General features: G+C 36.3%; 1 protein-coding gene across 1 annotated transcript in view; it reads left to right on the top strand.

The window, feature by feature from the left end:
* Window positions 1–17,897, top strand: part of ddx10 (DEAD (Asp-Glu-Ala-Asp) box polypeptide 10) — a 459,716-nt gene that overhangs the window by 77,008 nt on the left and 364,811 nt on the right. The window contains 1 exon segment of the mRNA XM_028799405.2: window positions 2,243–2,344. Coding sequence (XP_028655238.2) covers window positions 2,243–2,344 — 102 coding nt within the window.

The following is a 17,897-nucleotide window of genomic DNA, read 5'->3' as shown; positions in this document are numbered from 1 at the left end:
TAAACCAGAAAATAAAATGCTTTACTTTTCTCAGCATCTACAATTCTAAGACAGATCTGCTTATTTGCTTATTTGGACAGTTACTCAAATGACTATCATTGTACTTTCTTTTTGGATAATTCTTGTACACTATGCTTTGAATGCAGTTACGTGCATCTTTTTTTTCCTGGCTACAATTTAGAATAATTCTTTTGACTTTTGTATTATTTTAGTTGCACACTGTTAACACCAGTAATAAATCTGCCATCGTAAATATGCATGCAAGTAAATTAATATATCTTTTTATTAATTTGATAAAGTATTCTTTTTCATCACAGAATGTGCAATAGATGGTCAAATCTGTTTTTCTTTGTATTTTATTTCTATGAATGTTTACTCTAGAATTTCCCAAGGAAGCCTGTGCCTGTTGGGCTGCCAGAATATAAGATTTTAGGCTAAGATTCTGAAATGCACTACAGGAACCTAATGGTTATGCATGAATGGCTTTTTCTCCAGGTGTGAAAATAATTGCTTTATTGCAAGGGCTTACCTTAAGCTGAAGCCAGTTTATGTAGAACTGTCGAAGGAAATTGCAAATAACGGAAAATTCAAATCCTCTGACAGGCTTACGAGTAATCAGCCTTTTGGACATTATTTCACGATTGAGAAGTTTAATGGATTGACTGCTTTACCTAGAAAGTGACACCTACTATTAATCACATTCAGCAGCATCAATACTAGGTGTTTTTCTCCTAGTGGTCTAGAGGATACTGATTTAAATTTTATTTTAAACTTAGTCTCTGTACCATTGCATTTTTGGGAAGTATAAAAAAAAGCTATTGAATGAAAAGTAGTAGTAAAAGGTTTGTCCTATTTATGGAGCATCTCATTTGGAATGACAATTAATTCCTTATAATCTGTTCCTTCATCATAATTAAGGCTGTTTTGGTATCATTATTTAAAAGCATTTATTGTGAATGATAAAACCTGTGTAAAAGAGTGAAGCAGTGTGTTTTCCAGATGTTAAAATAAAGACATTTCAGTTAAATGAACATGGTAGTTAGAAAAAAATTCTACTTTTGTCTTAAGAAGGCTTATAATTAAGTTTTCTCTCTTACAGTTTATATGTTTTGCTATAGAGAGCTTGTTGTTTGTTTGTTCGTTCAACGAAATACTATCATTTTCCTGCACCACATATCCTGACTAAATATACTTAGAATATACTCTACAGCAAACTGGGGTTATTTGTTGGAAAAGACTCAAACAAATTAAGAATGTGCAAACTTTTTACATCATTGCTATGAATTATTGAAATTTTAAACGCACTGCATTTTGATCTTGAATTGAAAAAGTGAAAGAGGATGAAAGTACTCTTTTAATCTTAATTGGTTTATGTATTTTGTTCTGCTGAATTGTTTGGAGTTTCTTCCATTTTAAAATAAATGGGAATGACAAAGAAATAGTGTGAGTGAAATTTTTCATCCCTAAAAATACAGGTCTGCAAACTTTTTAATGTCAGATTCTTGGATTGTAACTTATTTGCCAGAGGAAATAGTAAATTATTAGTTAAATTTTACATTCTTCCAATAATGAAGTGACATGCTAAATCAATCTTCAGTTATATTCCACAAACTAATTTGGAGAAGAGTTTGTACATGATTTACTTCTTCTTCGACAACATACTGCAGTACTCAGTACTATGAAAGGGAAACTTCAGTATGCTAGAGGAAACACATTTTATCTTTGGACAAATTTCAGTGCTGCAGATGCATTTTGTTTACACGTGACTTTGAAGTAATGATCGAAAAGCATATATTAGCATGTTAGATATAGTAAGTGACATACAGTAGCTGTAGTAGTTTTGTAGGAAATTAAGAGTATGCCAGGCTGTCATAAATTGATAAAAGTGACTCAGTCTAATAAACAGTGACACATTGTGATCCATCTAAAACATAATTTCCCAAGGTGGCAAAAAATAGTACAAACAAAATCAGAACCCAAACTGATAACAGTTTGCAAACCAAGTTCAAATGATAGGCAAATCATTAGAGATTAGCTCAGTAGGTCTTGAGCTTTTACTGTATGTAAAAATGAAAAGCAACATAAATGTGAGTGTTCATGCACAGTACCAAAACTATAGACATTCCAGATGTCATAAAAAAATAAAAATTTGATTTTCACAAATAGGTATTACTAATTAATTTAGAACTCATTTAACTAATCTCCAAGTTTCACTAAGTAATTTATTTAATTTTTCCCCTAGATATAAAGAGGGTGGTGAAGCTTTGCTGATTCTGACACCATCAGAAGAACAAGGAATGCTAAAACAGCTTGAGGAAAGAAAAGTTCCTGTAAGCAACATAAAGTAAGTAAATAACATGTTTATTTAGTTCATGTCATAGTTTGTGGAATATTGCATAAAATTAATTGAATAATAAATACTGTAAATAGTAACATACAGCCGTAATGTTGAGTGCATGGTATAGAGATTTCACGGTTTACTTTATTCATTTTAGAGCTTTAGTTAGGTTTTTCTGTCTCTCTTTAGATTATTTTCTTATTCCATTCATCTGTATTAATCCAACTTTTTTTTTTTTTTATAAACTTGATCTGTCTATAACATTTTTCACAAATGTGGACTATCCAAGAATATTGAGGCAGCAATCTCAGGAAAATTAAACCATCAGTTTTTTTCCCCAGGACTTTCCTTCATTTGGACATGTGTGAACAAAATCATAAAATTTTTGTGGGGTTGGGGTGTGGGATTTTAGTTTAGCACTATCACTGTTGACTGTTGGAGAATTGGTGGAGGTCATGTTCTGATTCATACTTACGGGCTCATTTGGAAAGAATCAGTAGCATTAAATGCTCAGAAGGTCTTTTAATGCTGTTTTGTTAAGAAGGCTCAACAGTGCCTTAAGTTTTGGAGTAACCTGAAGAAAGTCAATCTTGATCCTTACAAACTGAGGTACAGAGGAGAGCATAGTGGTTAACTGCATCAATGGCTGGGATAGCCATTACATGCTCCTTTCAGGGACTTACACCACAGGAGAAAAATATTTTCTGTTCTTCTCAGGCTCAATAACAGTTTTTATCCTTGGGTTTTTAAAGGAATACCCCACCTAAAAATTATATATTTTTTAGTATGTAACTTATTCCATGTAGTTTGTAGTGATGACTGAGAAAAGTTTTTACTCATGTTTTAATGCTGAACGGAAATAAAAAAAAAACCCAATGATAACCAGTGCTGTACAGCAGCACATTGATGTGAAAAATGTCAATGGAGAAAAGAAAAAAAATCTGTTACTCATGTTGCATGATTCATATATAAATCATCCAGCCATATGCTCAAAATGTGAAAAACACATTCATTTTTTGCTAAAATATTCTTAAATGCATACTTATGGAAATATTACAACACATCATGAAACGGAAACATGTTCCAATAATAAGGTGCATCTGAATTGAAGATGGGACTTTTGACCGATAGATAGATAGATAGATAGATAGATAGATAGATAGATAGATAGATAGTGTCAGAAAAACGACCAAAAGACATCGAGAAGGTTTGGGGCAGCCACCCATTTAATCGATTACGGCTGCAAAAAGTATCGAAAAACATCGACATGTTCATTCAACCGAGTCCAAAGCAGAACTGATCACCAGGTAGCAAGATGGCAGCTTTAAAGGTCAGTAGCGGAAGTGATGTCATCCCGACCGGAACCAGAAGTGACGTCAGTGGCTGCCCCAGAGCCGGGTGGGATTTCCCTAGAATGGTCTGCAAAAGATCGAGAGGGAAAATTAGTGCACTCCGCCCCCCCTTGGTCTGGCATGGAACTACCTGTATTTAAGCCCTTTAGCTGTCTCCTAAACACACGTGTGTGACAATAGATAGATACTTTATTAATCCCAAGGGGAAATTCACTTACTCTAGCAGCACCTTACTGATACAAAAAAAACAATATTAAATTAAAGACTGATAATAATGCAGGTAAAAAACAGACAATAACTTTGTATAATGTTAAATGTTAACGTTTACCCCCTGGGTGGAATTGAAGAGTCGCATAGTTTGGGGGAGGAACTATCTCCTCAGTCTGTCAGTGGAGCAGGACAGTGACAGCAGTCTGTCACTGAAGCTGCTCCTCTGTCTAGAGATGACACTGTTTTGTGGATGCAGTGGATTTTCCATAATTGATAGGAGCCTGCTGAGCGCCCATCGCTCTGCCACAGATGTCAAACTGTCTAGCTCCATGCCAACAATAGAGCCTGCCTTCCTCACCAGTTTGTCCAGGCGTGAGGCGTCTTTCTTCTTAATGCTGCCTCCCTGCCTCTGAAGGGGAGAGGCAGATTTAAATTAAAATTAATTTCATTTAATAGCATATGACTGTATTATAACCTTACATCTGGGTGCTTTGTGATTTTATTTTTCTCCATTATATGAATAACTCCTTTGACCTCTTCCATTATGATTATTTGAATTTCCTCCCTTTCAAAGGTTCGTCCTAATTTGTCTAAGTGGTTCTAAACATGTCGTTCCAGGGTGTCTTAAAGTAGTTTTCCTATAGCTGCATCATCTGATCTCCATCAGTATCTCTCTTCCACATGGTTGGAATCTTATTGTTAAGGAAGTTCTTAATGTTAAAAGAAGAAGGGGTGAACAAGTTTTTTCTTTGCACCATCCCAAACACAATAACCTGTCGTGTATGGGGGAGGTGCAAAAGCTTTAGATTCGTCAAAAATGTTGATCTCTGGTTTTCGGTAGATCTTGAGGGTCCCTTGATATCGAAAAAATTGTTATCTCAATGATGGAAGTGAATGTGTATGTGTCACAGTTTCTTGAGGACAGTCTAGAGCTAAAATGGCTGGACAGAAAAATACCAAACTCGAAAATTAAGCCTGTTATGAGATGATGAATGTGCTGATTACTTTTTGAGCCAAATTGTGTAAGAGACAGAGGCACTGTAGAGGAACCCTCAAATACCACAATTCTGCAATTGCTTTTAAATTCTTCTTGTCAATTGCTATCGTAATGAGCTATTTTATTATCAGAAAGACCAGCATCACAGCGGTAAATACTTACTGAAATTTTATACAGTAGTTCACGTAAATTGGGTCCTAGGGCGCAAAACCTACTGTTGTTCACATTCAAATTTTTTTTTTTTGGGTTGGTGGATGACGTGATTGTTTTACTATTTGGGCACCATTTTGATTTTGAGCCTGCATGTCCAGTTAATGCAGAATAGCAATAAAACCTTTTTTTGCACTGCTACAACCACTTGCCCATGTGAATTATTTCTCCCGCCTGTAAAGAAGGGACATTACAATATTTTGTTGTCCCATTATGTGCCAATAAATGTGTCATTTCTGTGTCCCAAAATGGAAGGTACCATAATACATTATTATTGCTACATAGATTCCTGTACTTATGCATACTGAAAAAAATCTTAGTATGTGTGTATAACTTTTATATTGCAATGAAAAATATGGAGATCCACCCAGTACATCTTGTAAATATACATCATTGCAATTTTGAAAACTCTCTGTGGTTAAGAAGTAAAATAAAATATGTCAAGTTTTGCTGCATACAAGGAAATTCTCTTTGATTAAACACTTCTTCAGTGTCACTAAGAGAGTAACATAATTTATCTGGGTGAAAAAAGCTATAGACTGAATATGCTCTGTTGTAGCAATAAAACTTTAAAGCCACATTACAAAAAATATGTTTAGTAGTATATGCATATTTAATAATTCTTATTCTTATTAATTATTTATGGAAGTTGATTTTGTTTTAGAGTTTATGTGTAGGTAATGATGAAATGTTAGCTTTTATAAAATGACAGTGCAGTGATGATAGTGTTTAAAGTACAAAGTCCAGTCAGACTTGTGCAATCATTTATAGGCAGATGCTTTAATGCATATTAAGTTATTTACAAATGTGCAGTTGTGTCTGTTAGGTGTTTTAGCAGCAAAAATTTTAAAGTCAACCTATTCCAAATATGGGAACATTTTTGGGGCATTACTAGTCTTTAATTCTTATAAAACTTGGAACATTTTTAGTTTTTGTTGATTTAGTTCATCCAAACCTGAAAGAACAAATTTTTGTAACGATAAGTCATTTTCAAAAATGACAGTAATAACAGAATATTATATTACATGCGTTAACAGAGTTCATAAAAAACATGTTTTTAATATCATTTTGCAACAGAATATAGTTAAAAACTAGGCCCAAATAGGTTTGTGGATTTCATAGTTACCAGATTCCATCTCAAGTAAAAATTGTATTGTTTGATGTACTATTCTTAAAGTTAGTTAGTTATGGAGGGCCTGTGGTTAATTTTATTTCATTTATATTAAGCATAAAATTTTTGAAAAACATATCTGATGGAGAATAAAAATTTGTATTGAAGTATGCTCTGACATCGCAAGCAGCTGAAGTGACGGTAAGTTCCTGTCTATATTTGTGACTCTGCTGGTTTCAGTAAGTGCTACTTGGGATTTGTTTTGGCATCAGGAGTGGCCATTAGACATATGAACAAGGGAAATAATACAAGTTGAAACAACCTCTGTCAAAATAAATTTTAAAGAGTAAATGAATTAGTAACTAAAGTTACACTTGAAGAGAAAACTCAATGAAAAATAAATTTTCCAAACAAATTTAAAGAATTGAAGAATAGATTTTCAACAAAATCTGTTTATTACCACCAGAGGTGTTTTATTTAGATGGACGAAGAAACAGGCAAGATATTACAGCAATAGAAGCTTTTGCATTTTATGTGAATGAGCCTAAAATATCATAAATTGATTGAACCACATCTCTCCTACTCTACTTTGCCAAAAAAAGTGAGTAGTTAAAGTTTTGTGATTCCTACCTTACCCACTGCTAACCCTTACCTGTGATATTTGAAGTAGTACTTTGACAACAAATTTATCAGAATAGTAAACAAACTAATTTCTGCCATATTTCATATATAGACCTTTTTGCTTTTTTTTATCTGTCCATGGAGGTTAGAAGATTTTATGTTTGACCATTTCAGAAGCTACCAGACAAAGTTTGTGTATTTAAACATAGCATGATTTGATGATGAAGAGTCCCAGAAGGATTACTTTATAAAGGAGCATTTCCCCAAGTAATTTAAACAACATGATAAATATCTGAAATAAAATTAAACTTGCAGCCAGAAAGCAGTGTTGAAATTAAGGAGAACAGAGGCTGACATACAAGTTATTTTATGGGGCCGTCATACCTTTTTCCTTAGCCTACTTCAAGCAAAATTATTTCTTTAAACTGCACAGTATATATAACATTTCTTCCCTCTAAATGCATAACTCTTTTATTGTATCTTAACGTTACTGGGATATTGTATCTTATTCAATGAAATCAGAGGATTTAACTGTCAGAAGTTGTTAAGAATCTTATACTTTGTGCATGAATGAACTTTTTGGTGTTTGAGAAGATTGATGGCAACCATTCATGTGTGCGTGATTCCTGTGAGAGGAAAGTTTTGTGAATTAGAATACAGCAGATAGTTGAAAATAACTTCTTTACAATCAAAATATAATGTGTCAAATGATACTGCATCATTTTACCACTGTTATTTGTGAAGTTTTACTCCCTACTGTAATATGCAATATATAATGTTACAAAGTTTGTTTCCAGTAGTATTCCTCTTGTTTGCTTGTTAGCAGTTTTTCCTTACAATATAGTCATTTTAGTGTGTTCCTGTTGCCTATACCCTTTTGTACAGACAATTTTAGTTCTACAGAAAAAGTTTTGGTGTAGCACTTTCAGTTTTATTGCAGGTTATTATTGCTGTGCAAGAAAAATGACAATTGTGTGAATCAGCTTAACAGCTGTAAATTAAATATGCTTAAAATTTTGAATGAAGACTAGATTGCAGATGCATCTGCTTATTTCACATTTTAAGTTCTACTAAGTTGTGTTTAGACTATTAAAGCTCACTTCCATGAGGCTTATGAATGTGAATATGCAAATATTTGTATCTTTTTTTTTATTATTTAACTATGTACAATGTCAGTTTGAAGCATATAAAGCATAGTAATATGTACTATAGACTGCAAATCAAATATTTTCTGCAACCTAGGTTTAACGATGGGTTGAAGTGCATATGGGCATTTTCTTTTGAGACAAGACATGTTAAATATTAAGTTAAAATTTGAATTAGGTAAATGCTGTATATATTGTACCTACTTACAATACTGCCAACTAAATGCAGTCAGTGCTGTGACTTCATTTATGTGCTGCGAACTGCTATAATACACAGGATTTTACAGTTAGGTAGTATGTTCAGATCAAAGATACCACAATGAATACAAAAACTTATACAACAGTTGTGACATAAATGTATGGGAAGGAACACATTTCAGAGTAAAATTAAGAAAAATGTCTTGCCTGAAGAAACAAGGATTGCACTCTGGTGAATACAAAAATGGTAATGCACAGTAGTGGCTACATCAGATTAGTAAGGTGCTTTCACAGTGATAAAAATGAGAAAATCATTTGGACAATGAGTGAAATTAAGCGACTGGAACTAAATACATGCAAATTTTAGGGAGGCCCAATTCTCTTTGGTTCACAGATTTATTTTGAAGTATTTCATACATTTCAGCAGAATAGTGACCCTGAGCAACTTTAAATTCTCCCTGGGGAAAAGGAAAAATATCCCTGTCAGTCCTTGATTAAGTGGTAGTACTAAGATTTCATGATGTTTGTTTTCCCAAAAGCTCAGATTTACATTACCAATGCTCAACATACAGTATTTGTGAAGAATGGTGAAATATGACATAATCTGAATGTGAAAAACAGACTATTACTACTGCAAATTTTTCTTTTCAGTTCAGTTTAATTTTAATTCATGATAAATTAAGAGTATAGAAATTTTACTTTCAATGTCCTAATTTAATTTTTTAAAAGGAAGCAGAGATGGGAACAAAGGATGGATAGATACACAATGCATAAAACGTGTATTGAACTATAGTATAACATAAAAGACAGTGGTCAAAGTGTACATTTATAGTAGTTCTGGTTGAAGTGGCTTGATATGGCTCATTAGGTACAGTATTGTTTTTAATGTTATAATTGTGGGTCAATACCGATATAAGTAGTCAGAATTGTCCTTTGGTTGGTTAGATAGATAGATAGATCCCAAGGGGAAATTCACAATGAATAATAATTCGTAATGAATGGTGCCCAGATTTGGGGATCATATGATGCTCACCAAGCATACCAAAATGTATTTAAAAAGTTGCTTGTGGAAATTTAAATCTTTTTGTTACTACAAGCATGTGTTATCTCTTTAGAATCTGTAGAGGGATTTTTACCTATTCACCAAATCTCATTTATTTGGTAAATCTCAAACTTTAGCTGGATATTCTGTGGGGATAGTCGGCAACAAACCCTGATAACAATAGGAAGGCTAGGGTCCTGCATGGGGAAAGCACAATGATTAATCTCTGCTTTCTTCAGAGTCAAAGTCTGGGGTAATTTGTAATTGCCAAGTGTACTTATAACTTCACTCACATTTTTGGTATTTAAAACATGATCGAAGAATTCAAAATGAAAGCTAACACGGCCAGATGGCCATCTTTGCACCATATATAATAGATAGATAGATCTTTATTGTCATTGTCACTTTTACAAAGGAACAACGAAATTGAAGGTGTAGTCGACTCAATGTGAGGCATAAGAGTTATAACAAATAATAACAAACCGTATAGTAATAAAAGTACTTTACAAAATATACAAATTGCACTTGTTATATATACAAATTGTACTGGTTGACTTAAGGTCTATATTGCACATTGGGAGAATGATATGGAGCAGTTTTATTCTGAGTTCAGGGCCATGATTGCTTTTGGATAAAAGCTGTTCTTAAGGCGGTTTGTACTGGTTTTCATTGCTGTGTATCTCTTGCCCAATGGCAAAAGCTGGAAGAGGCAATGACCGGGTTGTGATAAATACTGTGAAATGTCTATTGCTTTTTTGCGGCATCGGGAGGTGTAGATTTGTTCCAGAGTGGGGAGGGTACCACCAGTTGTTCTCTCCGCTGTTCTGACGACCCTGTGGAGTGCTTTCCTTTCTGAGGAAGTGCAGCTATCGTACCACACACACAGTCCGTATGTGAGCTCACTCTTGATGGAACAGTGATAAAAGGCAAGGAGCAGATTTTTGGGGAGATGGTTCTTTCTGAGGATTCTCAGAATATCGGTCTCTGCTGTGCCTTCTTTAGCAGCTCCTTGGTGTTGGCGCTTCAGGTTAGGTCATCCTCCAGCTCAATGCCCAGAAACCTGAACACCCAGACCCTCTCCACACAGGCCTCACCAATGATGAGTGGCTGGATGTCAGTTTTGTTTTTTCTAAAGTCAATAACAAGCTCCTTCATTTTTGTGGTGTTGAGGAGCAGGTTATTGACTCTGCACCACTCTGACAGCTGCTCCACCTCATCCCTGTATGCCAGCTCACCCTCCTTGCCTGAGTCGAGTCCGACCACCGTCATGTCATCCGCGAACTTTATGATCTTGTTGCTATGGTGTTTGGGAACACAGTCATATGTATAGAGGGTGTAGAGGAGCGGGCTGAGCACACAACCCTGCGGCATCCCGGTGTTGAGGCTGAGAGTTGTGGAGGTGTGGGGACTCAGCCTGACCCTCTGGGAGTGACCAGATTGGAAGTCCAGTATCCAACTGCAGGTGAGAGATGGAAGTCCCAGATCTGCCAGTTTGGGCACCAGTCGTTGTAGGAGGATTGTGTTAAGCGCAGAGATGAAGTCCACAAAGAGAAGTCTGGCATAACTGCCCTGTTGCTCCAGGTGGATCAGGGCAGCATGAAGGGCATCTCTTTGCGTTTTAAGAAAATTGAAATGGGTCCAGGTCTGCTGGCAGGCAGGCAATGATATGACTCCACACCAGTTTCTCAAAGCACTTCATGATGACAGATGTGAGTGCCACTGGGTGGAAATCATTCAGACTGTTCGTGATGGATTTTTTCAGCAGCGGAACAAAGATGGAGGACTTGAGGCAGGATGGAACAGTGGCCTGGGACAGGGACTGGTTGAAAATCTTAGTGAAGATTCCGGCCAGTTGATCCGGACAATCTTTCAGCACCCGTCCAGCCACACCGCTGGGTCCTGCAGCCTTCCTTGGGTTCACCTTCCTCATCACCCGCCTCACCTCACACTCTTCCACCGTAAGTATGTTGCTATTGTGCACAGGCAGCTGTGATAGAGCTGATGTTGGTGTTGCCTCAAAGCAGGCAAAGAAAATGTTCAGTTCCTCTGCCAGAGAAGCATCTCCCTCAGCAGCCGAGGAGTTGCTGGATTTGTAGCCAGTGATGTGCTGGACACCCTGCCACACCTGCCTTGTGTTGTTGCTCCTCAGATGGTCCTCTTTCCTCCTTCTGTATGCTGCCTTGGCCTATTGGATGCCTCTCTTCAGGTTCGCTCTGGCTACACTGTAAAGAGCCCCATTCCCAGACCTGAAAGCAGTATTCCTGGCTTTCGGCAGACTCTGGACCTCCCTCGTCATCCAGGGCTTCCTGTTGGGATAAATCCTTATGCGCCTGTCCCTGATAACGTTGTCCGTGCAGAACCTGATGTAATCCAGGACTGCCGTAGTGTGGTTCTTCAAGTCTTGGTGATCGAAAACCTCCCAGTTGGTTCTCTGGAAGCAGTCCTGCAACTGTTGGGAGGCCTCATCAGGCCATATGGTAACAGTCCTGGTCATAGTGGGAGCTTGTTTCCTGAGAGGGATATATGCAGGGATCAGAAGCAGGGATGTGTGATCAGACTGGCCAAGGTGTGCTAGGGGTTTAGCCCTATAGGCCTGTCTGGTGTTTGTGTACAGCTTGACAAGTGTTTTTACTTCCCTGGTTGCACACTTTGTGTCGATGGAATTTGGGGAGAACTGCTTTCAGATCTGCATGATTAAAGTCCCCAGAAATGACGTGAACAGCCTCAGGATACTTGCTATGTTTACTGCTGATGGTGTCATGCGAAAGCCCCAGAGCCGAGCTAACATTAGCATCTGGTGCTATGTACGCAGCAGTTAGCAGTATGGCATTGAATTCACAGGGGCGGTATATGGGTGTGCATTTAATTGTCATAAACTTCAAGTCTGGAGAGCAGTGTCTGGTAACTATGGTGGAATTCGTGCACCAGCTATTGGTCACTTAAATGCACAGCCCCCCTCCTCTTTTCTTACCGGAGCTCTCTGTCTTGTTAACACACACACAATATAGTGAAATTAATGACTGTAATAATTTAATACCTTTCTGGATTATCTCTGTTGAACACAAGGCAGCATTTACCACATTTTACCACTTTGTGGCCATTCTTCATATTAAGTATTTGTTGTGGGTATTCAAATGAAATGATGAAATCCTTGTATCTTGGATTCCAAGGCTTTCCCTATCTCTATGTCACTTGCTTTGGGCAGGAGTACCAGCTTGCCAATTTAGCAGGTGCACCAAGTGGCACAGTAGGATGCTGGTAAGATGACCAGAGCAGAGGAGTGTCAGCAACAGTTCATATTGATTATCATGCTTTTATTGTTATGTGAACATCTAAAAGACAGAGATCTAATATGAATAGCTATTCAGTGACTTTTATCAGTGTATGCTAGAGCAGTTTAATTTGTCTTCAGCCTGGATTTAAATGCTGAGACCAATGGAGCACCTCTTAGACAGGCAAGTAGAGTTTCTAGGCCCTGTAGTTAAATGCTTAAACAGCCTGTCATTTTTTAAATCCTTGGAAATCTTTTGTAGTCTGGGTTTTAAATTAATAATGTGTGCAGTGGTATTATGCATTGTTAAATTTAGACATGTATGTAGGGTCTAGGCCATTTAATGTTTTATATGTAGGAAGAAACGTTTTGAAAACTGTAAGTTAACTGGTATTTGGAAGCCAATGTAAATCCTTAAGAACAGTTATGTGGTCATGTTTCCTTGTTTTAATAATGATTCTTTCAACGGTATTTTGAATTAACAAAGTTGCAAATAAAACTATTTGAACAATGTGTGAATAACACATTAGAATGGCACCCAGCTGCCTTCCTTTCTAGGTATACTGTATTTGACACTCACTACCTTAGAAAGGCAAACAAGATAATTAAAGAAGTCACTCGTCCTGCACAGCTGCTTTTCTCACTTTTACTTTTCAGCAAACTGTACAGGACCAATGGCACCCCCACCAGTAGATTCAGAGATATATATTATCCACAAGATGTGCTGTTGCTGAGCAGAAAATTGTAAGATTTCAAATATTGTAACATAACTGCGTTGGTGTTTAACTTCCTTTTGCAACTTCTGAGTTCTACTTCCAGCATTGCATGTAATGCAATCGATTACACAAACCTCAAAGTGTATAGCGTATTTTTTGGTTCAGATTGCTTCATCCCAATGGGAGTTACAACAGAATATTCGGGGCCTCTTTCCAGTGAATCTCCCTGTATATATAATACTTGCATATACGTTAGGGGTGGGCGGTATGACCAAAATTCTATATCACGGTATTTTTCTAAATTATCCCGGTTTCACGGTATTCGATGGTATTTTTTTCCCCATGCATGAGTGAATGTTAACTACATTTTCCACTGCAATTACTGGCTAAGAATAACCTATTCCACTGTCAAGAGTATTGTACATTGTACAAAAAAAAAACATTTTAATGTGCACACAAGTATTAATACAATTTTGCATTGCCCCATAAAGTGATAGTTTTCAAGGGGGTGGCACTAATGGAGAAGGTATCACATTGCATGACAGATGCAGTCAAAATATAGAACCTTTTTATTGAACAAATTTTGCAAAAACTAACTATAATTTTGACAACATATTTTCAACCATACAAAGAGGCATTTAGACTTAGTAAAATATCCAGAAGTGCTTGTCAAAAATTGTATTGCACCGAATATGTCTTAGAAAAGGAATAAATAGTAAATATTTTTTGTAAACCAACTACACTTTCTGTTAATGTTAACATCATCATTAAACTGCATAATAATTAAACTAATAAATAATAACAATAAAATAAAAGTAGTATTATTACTGATAGTTGCACTATTACTTCAAGACTTCAAGCCCAGGTGCATTACACAGTATTCACCAAATTAAAATAAAATAAAACAAGTGCAACTTGGTGATGACATCTTTACCAACTGAACCATCATTTAGGCAAACTGCATTAATATGGACCTTGCTTCAAGCTAAGCTATACTGGGAAGAAAAAAACAAACTATATGTCGAGAACAAAGTCAACATTTCCACTTTATTCTCGCCATTTATGTCGAGATTAAAGTCGACATTTCCACTTTATTCTCATAATTCTACTTTAATTATGAAGTAAACGTCGTAAACTAAACTTCTTCCTAAAATAAATGTTTAATCAATTACTTAATTTACCCCGTCATAAATTAATGTAGCACGTTAAATGCTTTGTGTTACGTTCCCCGACCCAGTGGTTAATCACTACGCTTCTTAAACTGACTTCCTCTGCACTAAGAGAAGACAGCGATCACCATACAGAATCCATTCACTTCATGATATTCCTGCTTTCTGAAAATTTAGAATACTAAGATAAATACTTGATATCATTTTCATGATGAAATGCATTAAAGCAGGTATTACACATGCACGGTAGTGAGGCGGTAGTGCTGCTCCCTCGCAGTAAGGGGTCCCCAGGTGTATGTTCAGTGTAGAGAACTTTATGGCAGGTGTGACGAGGCTCCAGAAAACTGGATGTATGAATAGCTATCGCACAGGTTTAACTTAAATATTGTGTAAATGTTGGGTTTCTGATCTGCTGGTCGGAGACATGAACACAGAATTCAATGCATGTTCTTCTGAGCGGGCTATCTTTATTGCATGCATGCTGTCTCTATCTGATGTACCAAAACCCCAGTTCCTTTTTCCTTCCTTCCTTTTTTCTTTCACCACATAACCAATCACCACACGATAAACGTCTTTGTGAAATTAAAACTAGTTATAATCTTAGCCCACGGAGTGTTCAGAACTTTAAAAATATCTTCGTTATACATGTTTAATTATGCCATCCATTCAGAGTTGCGCCCATCTCTGAACGAGTCGCCAGCACATTGCAGGATGAATACGAGCAAAACATACACTAGCAGGGTCAATATAGCACAACAAAACCCCATATCCTACATGACTTTGAAAGGAAACTGAAGCACGCCGAGTAAACCCACCAGAAAAACATGCAAATGCAAGTCAGGCACTCCGCCGTGCCCCCATATGATTAATGCATTTCACTATGAAAATTATATTAAGTATTTATCTTAGCATTCTAAATGTTCAGAGAGCAGGAAGATCATGAAGTGAATGTATTCTGTGCGGCGATTGCTGCCGGCGCCTCCTCTTAGTGCAAGAAGAAGTCAGTTTAAGAATCACTTAACACAAAGCATTTAATGTGCTATATAACTTATGACGGGGTTTGAGAAAATCTAGTAAATTAAATATTCATTTTACAATGAAGTTTAGTTTATGATGTTCTACTTTAATGACAAATTACGAGAATAAAGTCAACATATCGACTTTAATCTTGACATAAACAGCGAGAATAAAGTAGAAATATCGAGAATAAAGTCAACATGTCGACTTTGTTCTCGTCATAAGCGTCAAGATTGAAGTGGAAATGTCGAGAATAAAGTTAACATGTCATCACACTATTTCACAGTACCCAGGTACATTACACTGTATTGAAAACAAATAAAACAAGTACAACTTGGCTTGCAGTATTATCCAGTCGTATAGAAACAGTATTTACACATCTGACCTTTTAAAACTAAAGTATTTCCAGGCGACGGATGTGACTCCTTTTTTTCGGCAAAGGTTCTTCTGTTCATCATGTTCAACTTTATCGTCGGCTTCAGTTTCGGAATGTTCTCTGTCCATTTTCACCGCGCAATACCTATGCTACCGCTACCTATTTGGTGGTGTAGCAGTGAAAAAGAGTCCTAGTGCAACAAATCTGTGTTTAGCGGTGTAGCAGTGAAAAAGGTCCCCACTTGAACAGTTTCCCGCTGTGCCACGTTCCGAACGTCGTTTAGGCAATTTAAACCGGTGTTGCGGTATAAGAAAAATCCATATCATAAAAAAAATAAAAAACGGTTTTCGGTATGAACCAGTATACCGCCCAGCACTAATATACGTATTATGTGTGTAATTTTGTATGTGTGTATGTATGTTTGCATGTATTGTAAAGGTGCTTAATATTTGGTCAGGTAGTCCAGTTTAGACTCCGGGTAAGAAACCTTGGCAGCTGGGAGGCATTTTACTTTAACTGTAGGAAATTGGTCATCAAATAGATTTGGCTAAATTCTCGCAGAACAAATACTCTTGGGGCCAGACACCACCATGACAAAGATGCATATAATTTTATTATAACTGAAACAATTTGGGGCCTGAGATTAATGAGCCAAGTGATTATCCTGGCTGCTGGATTTGTACAGTATAGTTTGGAATTCTTGCACTCCACAATATAGAGTCATCTGCCTCAACAGAGGTGGTAGAAAATACTGTGGCAGTTATGCATTGCAGACCTCAGTGCCACTGGACTATATTTTGCCTTTTTCTGGACCTTCCTGGTATCTTACCAGATCACCCTTGGATGAATCTGTACTATTGATTGTGGTGGTGCAATGACCAAAGTGTTGCATTGAGAGAGACAGAAGCTAAATCAGAAATGACCGAATTATCTTAACATGCTGAGGCAATCCAATTTCTGTCTGTCTACTGACCATCAGATTTTTAGTCAGTTTCTCTAAAGTGTATCATTTTCTCACCTGCTCTAAGTTAACTATGCACATTTGGCAAGTAAAGCTGTATTTACTATTAGCAAGAAAAGTTAAGTTGTACAGTAAAGTAGCTCATCTGATCATAATGTTTGACTATAATGGAGTAACATACACATTATCCAACAACTCGTATAGGTTCATGCTACCTTCCAGAAAGCCAGAATCCGTGGAGAAAATGCATGAGAAAGACTAATGTGAAATCTGAAATGCTTTAATTGTGACATCTGTTGTTTTAATAACTAGCAGGTGACCACATTCAAATTTTACTCACATCCATGTACTTTAAATCATAACAGCAACATTTTATAAAGGTGTGCTTAAACCTGTAAATTAACAGGAAATTAAAAATGTTCAGATTTTGTTTCCTGTAATTATTATTGTTACATTTTCTTCTGTGAATTGCTGGTTTAGTGAATTGATGGACAATTACATTACATACTCTGTTGTCATTCATTTTTGTGAATTGCCACAGTAAAATAAGTGAAGCAATCATATTTTTTCCTCTAAATTCATTACTGCAGTTTAGGGTTGTAGGAATGTGGTGCTTAAATCTGTTACTCTTTCTAACCAGGACACCATTATAAGAAAGTATGCCTTATAATGTATTTGAATTTAGTTTAATTTATTACAGTCATTACAAACAGTCTCAGAAAGTAAAAAATTAGTTCTTTTGTTATAGTGTCTTTATAAATGTTAGGTTATATATTTTTGAAAGGCAATATTAAGTTATCACTAGCCCAAGGCTGTGGCATTTTTCTTAATTTGTTATTTAGTACCGGTGGTATACAGTAATTAATTTTGTATGGCACTAATTGGCTTTATTTTACAAAAAACAATAGCTTTATCATTTAAAAAATACCCAAGAGAATATTCATCCAAACAGGTCAAAACTTTGGAGCCTAATAAATATAACAAAAAAGTCCAAGTCCGGGAATGTCTTTGGGGATTCATTGAATTAGTTATTGTCCAGAAAAGTGTTTTTTGATTTTGGTACTAATGAGCACAAAATAAATGCCTTACAGGGTTGGTTTTGTATTGAAAAGAAATTTAGATAACGGATTTGCTACTTTTGAGAATTGTGTAGCTAATATGTT

Source organism: Erpetoichthys calabaricus, chromosome 4 (assembly GCF_900747795.2).
Source record: "Erpetoichthys calabaricus chromosome 4, fErpCal1.3, whole genome shotgun sequence".
Lineage (NCBI taxonomy): Eukaryota > Metazoa > Chordata > Cladistia > Polypteriformes > Polypteridae > Erpetoichthys > Erpetoichthys calabaricus.
Note: the sequence above shows the minus strand (reverse complement) of the source record. Positions and strands in the feature narration are given on the sequence as shown.